General features: G+C 40.9%; 1 protein-coding gene across 1 annotated transcript in view; it reads left to right on the top strand.

Annotated features, from left to right (window-relative positions):
• The window catches only part of TRIM66 (tripartite motif containing 66), a 44,561-nt gene that overhangs the window by 6,592 nt on the left and 18,689 nt on the right, over positions 1-19,280 (top strand). The window contains exons 2-10 of the mRNA XM_041414970.1: positions 4,448-4,551; positions 8,237-8,384; positions 12,632-12,764; positions 13,080-13,196; positions 13,961-14,075; positions 14,856-15,002; positions 15,123-15,240; positions 16,218-17,068; positions 18,055-18,216. Of these exons, the coding sequence (XP_041270904.1) occupies positions 4,448-4,551; positions 8,237-8,384; positions 12,632-12,764; positions 13,080-13,196; positions 13,961-14,075; positions 14,856-15,002; positions 15,123-15,240; positions 16,218-17,068; positions 18,055-18,216 (1,895 nt within the window). The remainder of the gene's footprint in view (positions 1-4,447; positions 4,552-8,236; positions 8,385-12,631; positions 12,765-13,079; positions 13,197-13,960; positions 14,076-14,855; positions 15,003-15,122; positions 15,241-16,217; positions 17,069-18,054; positions 18,217-19,280) is intronic.

The raw sequence follows: 19,280 nt of genomic DNA, 5'->3' as shown, positions 1-19,280 counted from the left end.
ACTTCAGTGTGCACCACAGCGCTGCCTGATCCCGGGGAATTCCTGTGTGAGCAGCTCCTGCCACCCACCTGTCCCCAAAAACGGGTGACTCTGTGGGTGGCTCTTTATCCAGAGCACAGGTAAGGGGTTTCCAGGAAAATCTGTGCCTTCCTGGTGGTTTGCACTCTGAGCACGAGCACAGCGTGGTGCTGCTTGTGGCTGTTGGTAAATGTGTATGTAATTACCTGCTTAATTTTAGCTTAATTGCTCCACAGTTCATTTTGTATCGTATTTATTATGCCAAGCTAACTTTTGATTCTTTGGGGAATTCATATTGAAAAAGATGGGGGGTTTCCATAGAGCCCAGTTTTCATTAAGTGGAAAAGGTATCAAATAAACCCAATTAGCTGAATAAGTGTGATCTCCAAAGCCACCATGCTCAGGCAATCCCTCTTCTAGCAAGATGCAAATTTGTCTCCTGTGCTTTTATTAAAGTTTTAGGTCTAGGATTCAGTATTAGGTGGTTTTGATTAGCCCACCTGTGAGTAGGAAATTACTTCCAATACTCTATTGCTGTGGTGTCCCCATTATTTTTCCTTTTAACTACTCTTTTTAAAATTTTTTTTTTTTTAAATTAAGTTGATGGCTCCGCATGCCTTCTGTTCATCTCAAGAGAATTTTAGATTTGAAATCATTATAATTTACAGTTACTTGGATATTTGAGACACACTCTGACATTTACTCAGTGGATGCTGTACTTAGTGGTCTAAAACAAAGCTCTGACCTGTGCAACTTGCTCCATGTGTATCTCTGCAACAACACTGTTTTTAGTAGCACAACTTGGATCTAAAACCCGGGAGAAAATTGTGCTGTGCCATCCAGGGCATCACTTTTAGATGTCCCTTAATATTAATCAGCAGTAATGTCATTTACCTTCAAACTGTTGATGGTGTTTCTCAGCACATACATAAGGGAGGCTTTTGTGCAGAACTGAAATCCATGCATGATTTATGTTTTCTAAGCATGAAAATTATTGAAGTTTTTTTAAGTTTTAAAAACACTACAAAGGTTGTCTTGCTCATTATCAAACTAAATGCATTCTAATAATGCTGTGTTCTATCCTTCACTGGTTTGTAACAAATTAGCAAAATTTAAAGCTCACATGAACGTGCCTGAGGCCATAAGCATTCCATGAAGTATCATTCAATTGGTTTAATTTGATTTAACATTCTGCACTAACAGAATAGTGTTGGAACATAATGAAATAGTTAAGGGAATAAATCACATGGGACTCCATTTTCTTTGTGGTGGAAAAAGGCAATTCTTTATTCACAGAACTCCTTTTTATACAGTGTTACAGAACTCGTGTGTGACTCCAACTGGTTAGCAGTTTTCTTGCCAATGTCTTTATTGGTTAGTAACAAGTTGTTATCCTGTATTTATTGGTCACCCAAACCCCCGGTGTGTATGTGCAGGAAAGGTTGTTTGTGAGAGATAGAAAAAGGAAAACTAACAAAAAATCAGTTTCTGTCTATGTAAAAACAGTTTATACAGGTGCTGGTTGGTGTTTTTTTTGCCCAGGAATAGATTGTTGTGCTAACGAGCTGCTCCCACCAGGATTGCTTTCACATGGGCACTTGCAAAGTGCTAGCTTGACTTAGAAGAAATGACAGATTTTTGAGGCCTTTTTCTTATAATTTTTCCCTTTACTACAACAAATTGTAACTTCAATAGTAACCTTTTCTACCTTGTGTACTGTGTGATAGAAGTTGTCCTTGCTGGGACAAAGCCCCATGCCTTTGCTTCCCAGTCAGCAGCTGCTCCCAGAAATGTTTTGTGGATGCTCACCCATAAATGAGAGAGTGATTTCAGAAATTCACCTGTTGGCTGTTTCCCTCTTGGTCCATTTGCAGGGCGTTCTGTAGCCTCAGCATGGAGGTTTTCTCTCACTGTTGGCCACATCAAGAGCTGGCAATGCTGTCAGGGGAGAAAGAAACTGGTTCCAATCCCCAGTGCTCCAGGTGGCTCTGAAGTCAGGAGCTGGTTTCCGCCGGCTGCACTGAGAATTAGAGCACATCCCGTGAGACTTATTTGAGAGGCTGCTTGCAGAGCAGGTACCTTGCTTCCTAGCTTATCAATCAGAATGTGTCTGTCTTTTTAGTCCTGCTGCTGTTCCAGCTGGGCCACTTCTACAGGGCTGGCAGGGAAGCCTGGGGAGTGTTTCAGCTCCCAGGAATTAGAGCTGCAATTCACCAGTGCTTGTAGTAAGCACCATTTACAAGGAGGAGGAGGTACTCTCAGTGTGACACAGCTTGTCTGGCCTCCTCCTGCTTTTGCATGTCTCCAGAGGGCAGAGCTGCTAGCAGGCACCTAAAAGGCTCCCACTCTGTCATTTGGGAAAGCATGGAGAGGTTTCAGTGTCACCAATATAAGAAAACTGTGTTGTGGTAGGATGTAACATGTGAAAATGTGATTAGCTACAAAAATTGTAGGTAATTCAGATACTGTTTTAGCTTCAGTCCTTATAGGAAGGATGCAAAGTAGAGGAACTGCTAAGACTTCAGCTTTCTGCCATTGTGGACATCTTTATCAGATAATTTTCTAGCACCTTTGTTACTCCTGCCAGCAAACCCCCTTAAAGAAGGCTCGGTTTACATGCCTGATGAGCAGAGCTCTGGGAATTGCTTGTGCTGCCCTTTCCCCTGGGGTGACTTGTGGCTGAGCAGCACAGTCACCTGGGGCACAGCCTGCTCCTTCTCATGTCTGCATGACCTCTCAGGGCTGTGTGAAATGCACAGCAAAATGAATAGTTTGGGTAGATTGTGGTCTGCTGCTTGGGTCCCCAGATCACAGTTCTGTTGTAAATGCAACCTGGGAAATGATGCTTTTCCTTTTATATAAGATTTGGGCTAAAAAAGATCTAAACTGCAGGGGAGTGGTTCTTAGTAAGGAATACTCTTAAAAGGGTGTTCCAGAGATCAGAGTTTCCTCAAAGCATTTGTGAGTGGAAGTGAACGTGTTCAGACATAAACATAGGGATATTTTGGGCTCTGTGTGTCCCTGTCAATGTGGAATGCTGCTGTTAAACTTACAGGAGCCCAGCTCTGAAACTGGGGGCATTCAGAGTTAGCATCCTGCCCCTGGGCAGGGACTGCAGGGGCCATTCCCCAGGGACAGGTAATAGCAAGCACCTGGAAAGCAGGAGAGGCTCTGATAATGGTGTAATGTGAAGAGTAATGGACAATTTAAGGATTAATTAACTTACAGGCCACATTCCATGTGCACAAACAATTTTGAGTTAAGGAAAAAAAGCACATTGAACAGTAGAATGTTGTCATTGATCTTGCTTTAAAACCTTGTTTTAGATTAGTTCAAACCATTTAGTAATTGAAAATACTGTTGTTAGTTATAATAAATAGATACTTGGCAAGGTGAGCATAGCATGGAAAATCTGTATTTAAGAGAATGTAAAAAACTTGGATTAAAATAAAAGATGCACCTTGATAAGGTGAAATGGACTAACACCCCACCACCCTCTCTAAAGGACTGTTTTCACATCTACTGTAGTCTGCAGGAATGTGGCCAGGAAAATGCAGTGTCCTTTTATTAAAAAAAACAAAACAAAACCCACAAAAAAACAAAAACAAAAAAAACAACCAACAAAAACCCCAGACCAACACAGCCGAATACAACAGAGCTCCTAGGCCAAGAAAACAAGGAATGAAATATCAGAGGTGCAAAAATGCAGGTGTACAGTTATGGACACCTGCTTGAACTCTTGGTTCTCAGCCCAGGCAGACACTGAGATTCACCCCAGCTGTGCTCAGTTATTAATGAGGGTGGAGCCAGGTTCTGCTGCTCTCTTTGCTTTGGGGGAGATCATGTTTTGTCATCTCTAGATTTACTATAATAATTTTCCTTATGAAACGTTTTTTTTTTTCTTTGTCTTTTTGCTGACTTGTTGCTTCTGCCAGCAGCACATTATCCCCTGTCACCTCACTTGGATTGCATCCTGCACTGTAAAACTGGTATTAAGGAGTGTATTCTATGCTTGGGTACACCTGTGGTGGGGTCAAGCTGCTCCAGAACCACAGAAAATCTCAGAAAGAACAAGTAAATCTGTAAGAAGGGGATACATTTTCAAGTGCAGCTCATTATTAATCGTCACCAAGTCCTGTGAGGATTTGGACATGCAGATATCATCACTAAACACAGAAATAAGTCAACTGAAATATGATGTTTTTCTAGGAACTTTGTTGCTTTGTTTTTCTTTTCTGTATGTTGAACCAGGTCTAGCCACTTAGGGCTTGAAGGATGCCTTAATTTCCTGGAACTGCCTGTGTGATACAAAAAAGCCACAATACTGAAGTGTGGTGGTTTCTATAATTTCCTGGTTCACATGGCTGGTGTGCATTGCTTTATTTCTGGTGGTTTTCCTTTTATTTATTTAATTTTTTTTTAAATTCAGGTATCCTTTCCTGCCCTGTGTGCAAACAGACCTGCTTTGCAAGGGATGTAGTTGAGAATTTCTTCCTCAAGGACTTTCCAGTTGGTGATTCAGCTATGGCAAAGGTAAGTGAAAGCCACTAAGTTGTGGCTTGTTGAAACACTGCCAGATGAGCACTGAAAACAGAGCAAATCTTGTTTTTGAACAACAAAGATTCTCTGATAGTTTGCTTATGCAGCACTGTAATTACTTCATTTCCAGAGATGGACTCTCTGCCTTCACAGTAATTTTAAAACTCCAGTTGAAGAATGAGTTTTACTGCCTGTATTTTAAATAGTCCATTAAAAGTATTGATACTAATGCATCTGTGATAATCAACAAATTGGGAAGGTATTGGATGTCTTGGATTCCTCATTGTCCTCTTAGATCTCAACTCAAAGTGAACAACTGTGGAATTGTTAGGATTAGAAGGGGTCTTTGGAGTAATCCAGTCCAAGCCCCCTGCCAAGGCAGGGTCGCAGAGCAGTGACACAGGAACACGTTCAGGTGGGATTGAATGTCTCCAGAGAGGGAGACTCTGTGATCCCCCTGGGCAGTGCTCTGTCACCCTCAGGGTAAAAAAGGTGTTCCTCATGTTGAGATGGAACTCCTTTTGTTTCAGTTTATGGCCATTGCTCCTCATCCTGTCACTGGGCACTACTGAAAAGGGCCTGGCACCGTGCTCTTAGCCCACCTTTGAGATATTTATAAACATTAATGAGATCCCTCTCAGCCTTCTCTCAACTAACCAGGCCCAGCTCCTGCAGCCTCTCCTCATTGGAGAGATGCTCCAGACTCCTCATCCCCTTTGTGGCCTCTGCTGGACCTCTCCAGTATCTCCTTGTCTCTCTTGAGTTGTGGAGACCAGAACTGAGGAGAATTCTCTGGATGTGGCCTCTCTGGAGCTGAGTAGAGTGCATGAAGCCCTCCTCTCTACCTGTTAGTCACAGGAGCTGAGTCTTGACTAGATTGTTACACCAACATCACCCATTAGGGCGTGTGAGCAGCTACGATTTTCTGATTGTCTGTTTTAATGATGCAAAAGCCACATCATATTGCAGTTTCCCACTGGGGAATGGATTCCAAGGGAGGTATCGGATTGCTACTTTTGCCTTGAATTGGCACTGTACAAAAGTGGATTTAACTTCTGTTAAGTACCAAGTGAACAGGCAGGGCTATTCTCACAGCTTTGTAGCTGCCACTAGTTTGGGTGGAGAGGAGGAACAGAGAAAGTTGGGTATTGTTAAAGGGTAAAGAATGTGTAACCTAACCCACAGAGTGTTCTCGGGACATAAAAATAATTAAGGCAAGTGACCTGTGTTGACATCTTCAGGTGTACATTGCTTGCAGAGTGCAACCTCAGTTGATCTAAAACAAGAAGGGGTGCATTCACATGCACTCTCCAAAGAGAGGAAGAAAATTCAGAAGATACTGCTGAGTTTTTTAAATGCACTTATTATACTGGGACTTCTTAATTACTGTGACTTGCATCATTTACTTTTCAATGAGAATCTGTGTAAAATCAAATGAGAATATCTAATGTCTTCAAAAACATTAGATTATTTTTTTCAAGCCATCCTTAAAAGAAGGTTTTTCTTCTCTGTAATCCCTCAGGAGTCCTAAGAGCAGTTCAGTAATGCAGATTTCTCGCTGGAGCATAGGAGTACCCCAGAGCTACTTGTGAACCTCCACAGTTTGCAGCTTCCTTTTTATTAAATCAAATCATGTAGCTTTGCTTGCTTTCTATCTTTAACCATGACCACCACACTCCAAATGAAAGCCCCAGTTTCACCACCAGTGACACCAAAAGGAGAAGCACCAGAGCATCCACCTGAGACACATCTGAGCTGCCATCATCCTCTTAATTTTCCTTCTGTGTTCAAGTGGGAGTCTGTCAAGGCTTGTAACAAAGTGTTTGGAAGCAGCAAGGTGTCTCTCAGGCTGTGAGAGAGTGGAGCCTGAATGATGGAACGTGCTACATGCCAGCAGCAGCAGTTTCAGAAATATGCAATTCAGAGTCTCCTGTCCAAAAGCCCATTTCCACGTCATAAATAATGCAGCTCTGGGAACACTCTGCAACTCAAAAGTGATGTTAACACAGCACAGTGTCAACACAAATTCCAGTCAGACTGGCAGCTGAACTGCTGCAGGTAAACCTGTGCTTCAGCAGGTCTGGTTATGGCAGAGAAGGCACAGCATTCCTCAACTTTTTCCTGAACTGGACCTAGGTGGGGACATTTTAGACAAGTCACTTCTTTTCATGTAACAGTCCTTGTTCCCCACATTAAATATTCCTGCCTTTTGGTTTTATGAGTTTTATTAGGCTTTTTGGTTTAAATTATTGTATGTGTGTTTTGAAAAGCATTGCTGATAAACAAATGGCTAAAATAGCATATTGGCTTGCATAAACAATTCCTTCTCTAGACAATTAAATGCATTTAAAACTTTGCTTTGTTGTCTCATTGTCAAGAATTGCCCAATCTGTTTGAGAATGAATATTTAGAAACTCTTGAGTAATGCCTTGATAAGAGACCTGTTGTGAAATGCCAGACCCATGGAAGGAAATGATACATTTTAAGTTAATTTTAGCAAAACAAAAATTCTTCTTCCTGTGCTGAAGTGAGTCAGAGCTTGACTTACTTTTGTCACAGAATTTAGGTGGATATGGATGTTCCACTAAGTGTTAAAGCTGTGATTTAAAACTGAGACAACTTGCTAAGAACTGCAGTAATTCTTCCTTCAGACTTTTTCCTGAGCCAGCATGAAGAGAAGCCCTTCCCTTATACTCACCAGAACGTGGGTTATGAGCTGGGCACAGGCTGCTGTATCCTTCTCTTCACGTTTCCCATCAAATACTTGGGATTTAAACATTTCACCTCACAGCTGAATTGAAGATCAGCTGGTGCCCAGCAGAAAGGACCCCGTAGGAAGTGATTTTGCCATCTTTTCCCTTTTGCTTGAGCAGCCCTGAGTAGAAGCAATATTGAGGAGATTTGTGTGTGTACACAGTTGTAGCAGATATGAAGCAGGGAAATGCTTCAGTTTAATAAAATGGTGGTAAAGCCTTGCTTTTTATGCTTTGCTAATGGTAAATTTACATCACTGAGCTCCCTCTGCCCATGAGTACCTATTTGTGGCTGTGGTTAGCCAAAAACATGAATATTGGAAGTTTTGAAACAAGGTGTTTTATGCCTAAAGGTGTTTTATGCCTAAAGCAAATCCTTTTTATAAGAATTGTCATTGTAGCTGTCTTGAAATTACTCTTGAGTTCGTCCTGGATACCAAATGTTGAATTATCCACTTCATTTCTGTGCTGGTCTGTTCATTTCCCTGCAGTGACATGTCCAGGCAGAATGGCCTGTATAGCAAAGGGCATTCCCTAAATTGTTAAATCAATAGATGGAATACTTAATTAAGGTTTCCAGGTCTTCTTATGTTCCTGTGCCTTGTGTTTCCAGTTCACCATGTGTGAGATATCAAGATATAAACTGAGCTCATTTCTGGTCAACTCTTTAGAGGACAGGAACTAAGTTTTTCATTAACAGTACGTGGGGTATCCCCACATTGTTTTCTAGATTGTCTCACCTTTAGTATGTTTTATGTTTTTTCCTGAATGTTACACAGTTACAACCAGACTCTTAAAATAACTTGAATTGCTTTAGTTTGAGGACAACAAATATCAAGCTCGCCAACCTGAATCATAGTCTGTTAAGGACAGCAGTTTGTACAGCTGATTTGTCACATGTGTGTAATTGCACTTTTTGTTCTTAGAGCTGCTCCACCTGCAAAGAGAAGAGGCCTGCCCACAGTCTCTGCACAAGATGCAATAAGTGGTTGTGCAGCTCATGCACAGAGGAGCACAGACACGGCCAGGAACCTGGAGACCACTTCCTGTCTTTATCCCTGAAAAGCTGCACAGGTACTGGGGGCACACTGGGATTTTCTCTCTCCTCGTGTCAGTTTTTCAGCTGCAAAAGGAGCAGTTGCAGGCTCTGTGTGACTCAGAAGGAGATGTACATGTCAACAAGAGATTAGGTCATCCTTTTCTCCAACTTCAGGTCCATTGCCACAATCAGCATTCCATGGTATTAGGAAAAAGTTAGGATACTTGTGTTTGACGGATAGGCTGTTTTCCACATGCCTTTCCAATCTATGGAGTGATGGGTCAGGAGGGCTGCAACAGCAGCAGGCCTTGCCCTTTCGGTATTTCTGTCCCAATTTGGGGAATTTCATTGAGGAAACCATGACAAAGCAATTCCTGTGCATATGGACAAGGTGTGTGAGAGAGCCACAGGCAGCAGGAGGCTGTGATCACTACAGGATGTTCCTTTCCATTTGTGCTTGAGCAAGCAAAAATTAAGCCCACTGGCAAAAATGTCTCATCCCTATACAATGGTGATCTAGAGAAACTATTACCATCTCCTTTTATTAGTCATTGTTTTCTTTACTGTGTGTCAGAAATCTGCTGCAGAGTCTGCTAACCTAAACTTATACAAGCAATTTTTAACTAAAAATAAGAACTTGGGCTACATGCTTATTCTTCATAAGGAAGATGAAGGACAGAAAAAAAAAATAAAAAAAGTCCACTGATTATTTTTGTTTTCCTTTAGGTTTTTTTTTTCTTTTGTAGGAGACTTGACTTGCTGTAGATGGATTTTTTTGACTGGGTGGTCATATCAAACAGAGTTTGAGTCACTTGAGACAAAATATGCCATTGCCAAATAGAGTGTAAACAAAAGAAGCCCATAATAATGGTAATAATAAAAACTGCAAATTACATTTAAATGGATTTTGGGTCTTTTAATAGAAAGTCCCAAATAATAGAAAGTCCCCCACTTTCCCCTCAACTGTCCTGATTGGATGGACAGTATGTTTTTCTTCTAGAGTTGATAACAAGATAAGGACTGTGGTTTTGAGGCTCCAACTGTTTATAATTTCATGTCACTTTAGCTAAGATTAACAGCTCATATTGTTGACAAATACTGGTAAGAAATTATATGTGTGGCTTAGCTTCGAGTCTGTGTGTGCTATATAAATAAAAAGATGCAGACACATCTTTTTATTTATATAGCACATAAAAACATGAGGAAGAATGTTAGTTTAGTACTAAATTCCCTGTGTTGAACAAAACATGAACAAGGAGCTTGGTGGTTCATCTATAGACCAGTTAATATAGAAGTTATTTGGAATGTGATTTGTGCTTTTGTGTTACTTTTATTATTATTGATGTATGTTTTATCTATTCATGACAGATATGCCTTCAGAACAGTGCAAAGAAAGCAAATATTGGGATATACTAGAACTCAGATTGTTGCTTGTTTTTTTTTTTCCTTCTGGAAACAAACACACAGCATTGTCAGTCAGGAAGGATTTAATGTGTTTGGTGTAGGGTGTTCTGAAAACAACACTTTCTTTGTAAGCTCTTGAAACTATTAAGAGGTCTTGCACTTTTAAACTGTTCTCTCTTTTGCCACTTCCCTTGTAAGGGCCAGACCTTCTTCCGGCAGTGTTAGATTCCTTGGCTCAGAAATGAAGTAAAGTAGCAAAACACCCTCACCACACACATAAAATCCTTCCCATTTCTATTAATTTTAATCAACTAGTTCTTGAGCTTTTCTTGAGAGGAGTCTGAGTCATTGAGAATTATGGAAATGGAGGGAGAACTCTATTAGCTGAGATTGCTTTTCTAAAATTCACATCAACTGATCAGAGGAGCAGGGATTTAAAAATTTCTGTTAGTTATTCAAGAGATCCACCTGAGATAAAGAAAATATAGGCTGTAGAAAATGTTGACTCAAATGATGAACTATCAGAATTTAGGGCAGCTGAGCTTTCTGTGCTCACCAAGGGAGGTTCTTTTTAAGAAGCTAAAATGGGTATTGTGGTTAGATATTTGCTTCTAGAAAAAAACAAGGTTGTGCACTTGTTTAGTACCTGATTTCTAAGTATTAAACTTATTTCAAAACTGAAAAGCGTTGCTCTGAGCTGAGTAAAAAGTAGGTCAAGAATAGCATGGCTCAGTGGCAGTTCTCACTGATGTGTCAATTGATTCAGGGGATTACTGGTGGCAGAGGCTGTAGGTCTGTGTTGCAATTAGATAATACTGATTTTAGTCTTAGTTTGCATTTGAAAGCTGCTTGTCTCTTAAATCTGACATGGTATTAAAACACTCCAATGAATTCTCTGGGATGATTGCAATCACCCAAAGGCTAAAGAACCCTTCAGAGAGAGGAGAAGGGGGAAATCATTATATAGGATTGTAACTTCCTCATGTATCACCCAAAGGCTAAAGAACCCTTCAGAGAGAGGAAAAGGGGGAATCATTATGTAGGATTGTAACTACATGGACCTTAAAGACCACATCTCATTATCAGTTTGAGTTTAATATAGAAAACTTGATCTTGAGTTTACTGAAAAACAGTTTGTATGCTGTGCAGATACTGAACACTTTGAAAGGCTTTTCCAGCCCATAAACCTTCAGAAAGTTATTATGGTCTTTTTTTCCTTTTAGGATGTAAAATCTGATCACATAGGCGATGTTCTTTGACATCCTCCTTGGGTATATACTGGCTGTACAGCCTTGTTATGCGCTTGTCAGCTGCAGATTTTAATAAAAAGTACATATTTGCAATGTAATCAGAAAAAAAATTGCTGTCAAGGTGAATTCATTTTGATCCTTTCTAGTAGAAAATATTGGAGTAGGTTAAAAAAAACCTAATCTAATTTCCTCCTTTATTAATGCTATCTATTAGCATTTGATTCAATAATGGCATAAACCAATAAGCTTGGTTATAATAAAGAATAAAGCAGGGTGCTGCAGTAAATAATTCATAGCAATGTAAGCTATGTAAGCTGTTACATAAAGTCCCTAATCTGTCACAAATTATCTTCTTGCACATTGTTAAGAAGGTGGAACAAAAGTCAATTGAACTGATGGAAATAAATCAAGCTCCTCAGAAATATTTAGAGGAAATAGCAATCTAAAAACTGGGCCATTTGACATGTATATTTTAGAGAATGGCATGGGTTTTCTCCGTATTTGCATTGCCATGGTTAGCCATGAGATTTTCTTAGCCTTTGTACTTCTCTGTTGTGAATTTCACAAATTGAAAATGAAGTGGCTGAGCCAGTATAGCTTGCTGCCCTCTGTGGGTCTGTGTAATTGCAATAGTGATCACTTCTGAATCTCTAAAAAGCTTCATTTTGCTACAGGATGAGAGTGTGGTCTCTGCCCCAGGTTGGTTTTTTTAAAAAATGTATCAGTAAGTAAGAGGTTTGGTGTGGGAAAATGGAAATATTTCTTCTTATCTCATATGAGCAGATAATTATGTATAAATTATTAATGCCTTTATATAATTTACATTTTTCATCAATATGTGTTATCTAAGAATGCTTGCTTTGCTTAATTTCTCACATGTTGGTAAGGAGTAGTGAGACAATGTCTTTGTTGGAGTACTGCCAGGAAGCAATTGAGCCTTTCTTTGGTGGTAGAGGGTTGGCTTTGCCATGGTTTATCTTTGTCTTTTTCTGGCATCTTTTGTTGACAGTGTTCCTTCTTTCTAAAACAATTTTACTATTCAGAAGAAAGTCTGACATGTATATTTTGTGCAGAAATAATGCTTCCACTTTGCATGCTCACTGTCCATTCTTACTCTTTATCACATTACTCTTTAGAAAATCCTTTTAAGAACAGACTTTAGGGCCTAATTTCAGCCCCAGCTGCTGAAGCTTATGAACTGCATTGCAACAAATAGAAATTTGGAAAACAATTGCTCATGTGACTTTTTAAGAGCAAAGGATTTCCTTGCTTCTGCTGTGACTGCAAGTATATTTAATATATTTGCTATTCTACATTTTACAGCAATTTTGTTGAGTGATTTACTAGACCAGGGCTTTTAAAGTTGTGAGGCATGTGCTCCAAATCCTACTTTAAACTCAGGAGAGTTTAGAGGATAGTATGATTTTTTTCCATGGCTTGTTCCTGGAGCACTCGGTTTGTAGGATGTGTAAGGAAGAAATGCAAACAAACCCAGCCTCAGATAATCAGATGGTTCCAGGTTCTCTGCCTTTAAAAAATGTCATTGAGACTTGACATGGAACTGCGAGGTTGGTTCCTCTTTTTCTGAGCTCTCCTTGTGGATGACAGCCTTGCTTTGCATTCCTCAGCAGCAGAAGATGAAGCAAGGGAGTTTTCCTTGTTCTGTCCAGTGCACCCCCAAGAGGCACTGAAGGTGTTTTGTGAGACCTGTGACACCCTCACCTGCTGCAGCTGCCTCCTGTCAGAGCACAAGGAGCACAGGTACCTCACTGCCACTGGGGCTCACCAGCACTCAACACCTTCCGCCTGTGCCCCTTCCTTCTTTCCTGTGTTGTGCCTTCCCTCTTTCCACCTGTACCTCTTCTCTCTTTCCACCTGTGTTGTGCCCCTTCCCTCTTTCCGCCTGTCCTTGCCAGCTGAAGCTGCAGGCTGCTCTGGGTTTAAAAGCCACAGCAAACTCAGCTCAGTTGTCTCACAGGTGCTTTAGCACACACCTCACTGCCCTGGCAGAAACCCTCCCTGCTCTCACCTGTTCCTGTGAAAACCACGGTGTGACAATTTCCCCTTCGTTCGCAGGTTCAGGCATCTTGATGAAGCGCTGCAAAATCAGAGAATTATCCTGGAGAATGTCATAACTAAGGTGGAGGAGAAAAAAAATGGGATTCAGGTTTCAGCTAAACAGATTGAAGACAGGTAATTGCTATGCTTTTTTTTTTTTTCCCATGGAAGTAGGTGATCTGTAAAAATAATATTTTCACTAAATGTAGGTTAACGGAATTAAATGCAGCTTCTATTTTTTTTTTCTTGGAGGGTAGAAAAGAACAGGAAGATTAAAAATATCAAATTTAAGTGGTGCTGACAAGTCATGGCATTATAATATATGATTCCATACTCTTTGTAAGGCACGTGACAGCTGACTTCAGAGTTAAGATTTCTTTGTATAATCTGTTTCTAAGCTATAATTTGACAATACTACAAATAAAGATAACTTTTAAAATACCTTATTTTTTTCAAGAAAGCTCAAAACAAGGTGCAATTTCAGTCAAGATGAATATAAAAATGAAAATATTTAATGATTTGAACTGGATTTCAGCTACTGATTGTGCATTGAGTAGCTGTTGGATCTCTCTTCTGCATTGACAAAACCATTTAAAGAGTACACATCTATTTATACTGTTTATAATCTAGAATAAACTGGAAGTTTAGGATATATTATGTATATATTTGTTGAAAAAGAGCTAAATGCTGTTCTTGGCATGACGTTTGAGAGAATCCATCAGCATTAGCATGTCACATCCAGAGAGGGGTGGTGAGGGTTCAGAGAAGTGGGGGAGAACTGGTGGGAAATGATACAATTTTCACTGCAGTTCTGTCTGTAGCCAGAGCAATTCTTGTAGCAAATAACTGCTGAGCAGTGAATAAATGACACATCAGGGATATGTACCTCTTACCCATAGGTTGCTTGAAGTAAAACATCTGTACAAAAAGGTGGAAAACCAAATAAAAATGGCCAAGATGGTTCTGATGAATGAAATCGATAAACGAACAAATATCCTCCTTGAACAACTGGAAGTAAGTAAGGCTAGTTTCATTTGATACCTTGGGAAATCAAACTAAATTAAATTTAATCCCAGTGCCAGTGGAAAGAATATAGACTGTGGGAGCTATTGTCCCATTCCTTATATTTTCTAATATTTGGGTTTTTTCTGCAGACTTTGATGTGGAATCAATGGATGGCAAATATTCAGGGCCAAGTGGCAAAATGTTTCCTTATCATGAGTTAACCACAGTTTCTAATGCATTTACAGAGAATATGTGTGCACCTTTTGAATACTTAGAAAACAAACCAGCTTCTGATTTTAATGTTTAATTTATAGGTGCCCACTAGCAGCACAATGAATCCCCAGAATTGTTTCAGAAATGATTCTTTAGTCTAATTTCTGTAACAGAACTTTTGAGTTTTGACTCTTCGGTTTTTGGATGTCCAGTTGAAGTATATGAGATTTTATTTTGAAATGTGCTGATGAGAAAAATTTCTGATCAGAATTTCCAGATAAGAAAGTGGCCCAGGTGCCAATTTGATCCAGCTTCTACAGCTTTCCTGGGGGTTGTGTTATTCTGTCAAACCAAGGCCAGAATGATGCAAATTTTTTGCTCCTGGAGAAGTCATTGCTCCTCCTGAATTCAGACTCATCTCCTGAGCTGGGCTCGCTTCCTTTCTGTGATGGGTGGTTTAAAGAGATTGTGAAGAACAGTATTGCTGCAAATATTGCAGTGTAGTGCCAATGATTGCCTCTGTTATGCGTGTCTGAAGAATGACAGCCCTTTTCTACTGATTGATGTCATTAACAGAAAATCACCAGTGAGAGGAAGCAGAGGCTGGAGCAGCAACTGCAAGGAGTTGTGGTTTTGGGCAGGCAGGTAGAGCACGTCCAGAACTTCATCAGCTGGGCTGTGTGTAGTAAAAAAACCATCCCATTTCTCTTCAGTAAGGAACTGGTAAGAGCAATGCTTGTTGTGCAGTAATTGTGGGAACTGTTTTAAGGATTTGATCAAATGAAACATTTGTCACCATCTTAGAACTGTGAATAAAATCATTGTCCTTTAATGTGTCACCAGATTGTGTTTCAGATCCAGCGCTTGCTGGAGACAAACTGTAACACAGACACGGGCCCTCCTCTGAAGATCAGGTTTGCTTGGGATCCCTCCTACTGGACTAAGCAACTCTCCAATTTGGGTAAGAAAATTATAGTAGGCAAATGCCCAAAGCTAGGCTAGACAGATGCAGGCAATACACTGCCTCCCCTAAAGGGCTCTCCTTTTTTGTTTTGACATCCAGTTTTGAAACTCTTGCTATGTTCTGAAGAAAAGTGAGTGTGGCTGAACTTTCCTGTTTTTCTCTCTGTTTATATCCACTCACCAAAAGACCATTGAGATGTCTGGTGCTTTCATTCTCTTAGTGGCCAAATGAGCTGAGCGCTGTTGAGACACTTGCAATTGATAGGCACAAAGATGGCTTTGACACTGTCTGTACAATAATTACAGTGTTACCTATATAGCAGATGTCCATACTGTGATTTTGTTTCCCAGCAGACACAGATTTTCCCATCTGCAATGTGCTTTTACTGTAAATTCAGCTCAGTGGGCTGATCATTGATCTAAGAGACCAGTTCTCTTCCATTTGAAGGTATTAAAACCTAAAAGGGGTGAAACACTATCAAAAGTGTTGCAGGGAGTAATGTATTGGTGAAAAGCATGGACAAGATAATTTCATAAGTCATTTCTATTTCTAGCTTTTATGACTCTCACCTACATAGTATTCATCTCTTGTTTTTGTCACCCCCTGGAAGCTGTCTTTTGTACCTGTGTTTATGGATGAGAAGATAAGATCATACTGCTGTAAAAAATGAAAGTACAAGCCATATCCATCAGTTAAGACAAAACAAGGTCAATGTTTCAAAGTGTTTGCTGGGTAATTTAACTGAGTTCAATTGACATCAGTGGGAGTTTGAATTGAAATAACTAGATAAATATTGCAAAATTTTTCTTGAATGGATGTTGGAAGACTGTTTGGATAGGCTATTTGAATATCTTTTACGTTTGACATATGAATGATGGCCTTTTCCCTGTGTATAATTTTTATTGTATACATTTGTCAAGACTGCAGGAGGGCGGGAATACAAGGTGGGAGTAAATTTGCTGGTTTTTTTCCAGGAGGTTTCACAATGGAAGGTGGACACATATCTCACCCAGATGTGCCACTCTGTGGAAATATTCAAGGGTTACAACCCTCTCTGTACCACGGGCAGCCCTCCCCAGCCTCCCAGCTGGAGAGCAGCCACCCTCGCCCGTTCCCACCTGCGCTCCAGTGCTCTGCACCCGTCTGCTGCTCCCACTGCCTCGGCATTCCTCACCCAAGCAAAGCCCAGCCTTCTTACCAAGACATGAGCCACCACCACAAGAGCTTCCAGCAGCCTCCTGCACTTCATCAGCAGCACTTCCCTCTGCAGTTCAGCCTGCAGGACAGGGAGCCACGGGGTGTCCCCCAGCCCGTGAAGCTCCCGCAGGCTGGGCTGGAGCATCAGCCATGCTCGGAGCTGGAGAACGTGTCCGGGAGGGTGGCAAAGCCCTTCCCACCCCAGCAGCTGCAGCAGGGCTGTGCTGCTGTGTCCCACGAGGTTCAGCAGGCTCCCACGAGCCACCCGCAGGCTTCTCTGCAGACATCAGCCATGGGAGTGCAGCTGGGCCATGTCCAGAAGATGAAATCCAGCCATGTGCTGCAGCCACCCCCGCAGCAGCTGCCACTGGTGTCCCCCCAGCCGGGGCATGACGAGAGCTCCCACAAGCAGGTCATCCAGCAGAGCCTGGACCTCATGCACCACCAGCTGGAGCTGGAGGAGATGAAGAAGGATCTGGAGCTTCTCCTGCAGGCCCAGGGACAGTCCAGCCTGCAGCTGAACCAAGCCAAGCCACCTCAGAATGTTCAGCAGACTATAGTTGGTCAGATCAACTACATAGTGAGGCAGCCAGCCCCAGCGCAGCAACAAGTCCAAGATGAAGCACAAGTATGTTCTCAAAGTAATTTCCTACTGCATTTAGTCAGTGTAAGCTCAGAAATTGGACACACCTTTGAGATTTCATGTGCTTCTCTGAATTTTCTGTTATCTTGTCTATGTATGCAGCAGAGAGGCTTCATGCAGATTGGGCCAAAATTTTATGTAAAGTATTTATTTATTTATTTTCCCAAAATTTTTCTGCATAACCACCCTGGATCCCAAAGACCTGAATCTCTCAATAGACAAGGTGAGCAGCAATATGGGAGAATAAAAGCACTATCACTCCTCCTTTGTAAACAGGGGACTGGAGGATTGCAGTAATTTCACTCTGCATTTCAACTCCCTTTTTTACTGGAAGCATTAAGCCCTGAGTCCTTAAAAAGCATTAGGTTCTGAATTATTATTGAAGAGAGTGAAGACAATTTCTTGGTCTGAGGGTTATTTCCCATTCTCTTGCTGCTGCATCATGTCATTTAAGATTATCATCATTTTCCACACATGCTGTTGTGCTACAGTTTTGCAGGGCCAATCTCTTCCCTTTCCCACCTGTTTTTGGAAAGAGGAGCCTGCTTTTGAAATAGGAACCATCCTTGGTGGTGAGCATCCAAACTGCAAGGCAGATCAGCTGCAGAATAAAGTGGCTTGGAAAGCTATTTAAAATGGTGGAAAGGTGGCTCAGACTTGCCATGTGTAAGTTCTGTGGAGTTGCCACCTTCAACAGTTCTCAAAGTAGATTACCTGCAAGGGCAGGCTGCAGCCTTTTGGTGTAGCTGTCCATTTCTGCAGCTTTGTGTAGTTTTTTTGTTTTTTAAGAATTCATTAATGCTTGAGAGAAAACTTTCTCCATTTATCTCTCTGCTTAAGGTTGCCTTGAACATCTCTGTTTTAGAGGTTTTTGGGCTTTTCATAATGTGTATGCTGTGAGTTGATGCACTTTTGTTACTGTTTTTCTTCCTGAGATGTTGAAAAGACAAATCCTCATTTGTGATTTGTAGGTCTGTGAGAGCTCTACAGAAGCTGATGCCCAGAAGCCTGTTGTTCCTCCTGGCAAAAATGACAGTCCCTCCCTGTCACAATCATTGGAAGAAGAACCCAGTGGCAGGAACCACTCCCCTGAGAGCACACTGCAGCAATCAACTTTCCATCCAGTGAGAAAGGTATAAAGAACTTGTTAAAAAAAAAATTAAAGGGAAAACATGATTTGATATTATTGAATGTGGCATTGGAGTTTGCAACCCGGTGGAAAAAAAATAAAATGCAGTAAAAGTCAGCCAAGTGGCTTGTAAGTTTTGGAAGACATTCACAGCCCTAACCTCATGTGCATCTCCCAGTAAGGTGCCAGGATGAGCAGCTCTTCTAGAGGCTGGTAGTGTTTAGGTCTGGCTGGAATGATTGTTAGACATGGACTGGCAAATAAATAGATGCTCTATTTCTTCACTGCTTTAATTCTGCCTAGCTTCTGTGTCTAGGGATTTAATTACTAGGACTCGCTAACTGCCGTACTAGAAGCAGTTAATTTGAAAAAAAATAAATAAAGCAGGAGTTAGAGGTGCTGATGAAATCAGGCCTGAGAAGCAGTCTTCAAAAGAGTTGCCCCAGAAACAGCACCACTAATTACTGCAGGAGGTGGGTGCCTGAAATTCTGTTATACTTCTCATTGTTCATGTATAAGCAGACAAATCACAATTTCTATATATCTAGAATATTTGAGTACACCATAGAGCCAGGCTTTTGTCTTCCCACCTACTGTGAGGCTCTGAGCATTGAAGAAGTAGCATGAACGCAGCCAGGAAGACCACTGGTTATCAGTAGATCCTTGCTGGCTCTGGATATCACCTGTGCTTTTGAAGCAGAGAATCTGCCTTTTACTTCTCTGTACAGTTTGTTTAGAACACCCCAAGCAACACATCATATTCTGGTTTTTCATATCTGTTTGTTACTTCAGTGCATGACTCATTTTGTATATCATGTAGAAGACTTTCATAGCTTTTTTCCCTTGGAATTTGTCTGTGGAATATTGTGGGACTACTTGTCTTTCATTTCTATCCTCAAAAAGCAAGTTTTTTTTCCTTCTTTTGTATGTAGTTTTGTTGATGCAACATATTTATGATGCAATACCCATCCAGAGAATTGTTGGAGATCCCTTTGGGAGCTGCAGAGATGTGGGCCTGGAAGCAGAGTGCAAATCAGATTTGAAAGCCACAAAGAAATCTGTTTTATG

This window comes from Onychostruthus taczanowskii, unplaced genomic scaffold (assembly GCF_017590055.1).
Source record: "Onychostruthus taczanowskii isolate IOZ18803 unplaced genomic scaffold, ASM1759005v1 scaffold49, whole genome shotgun sequence".
Classification (NCBI taxonomy): Eukaryota; Metazoa; Chordata; class Aves; order Passeriformes; family Passeridae; genus Onychostruthus; species Onychostruthus taczanowskii.
The sequence above is the reverse complement of the archived record's forward strand: the minus strand, read 5'-3'. Positions and strand labels throughout refer to the sequence as shown.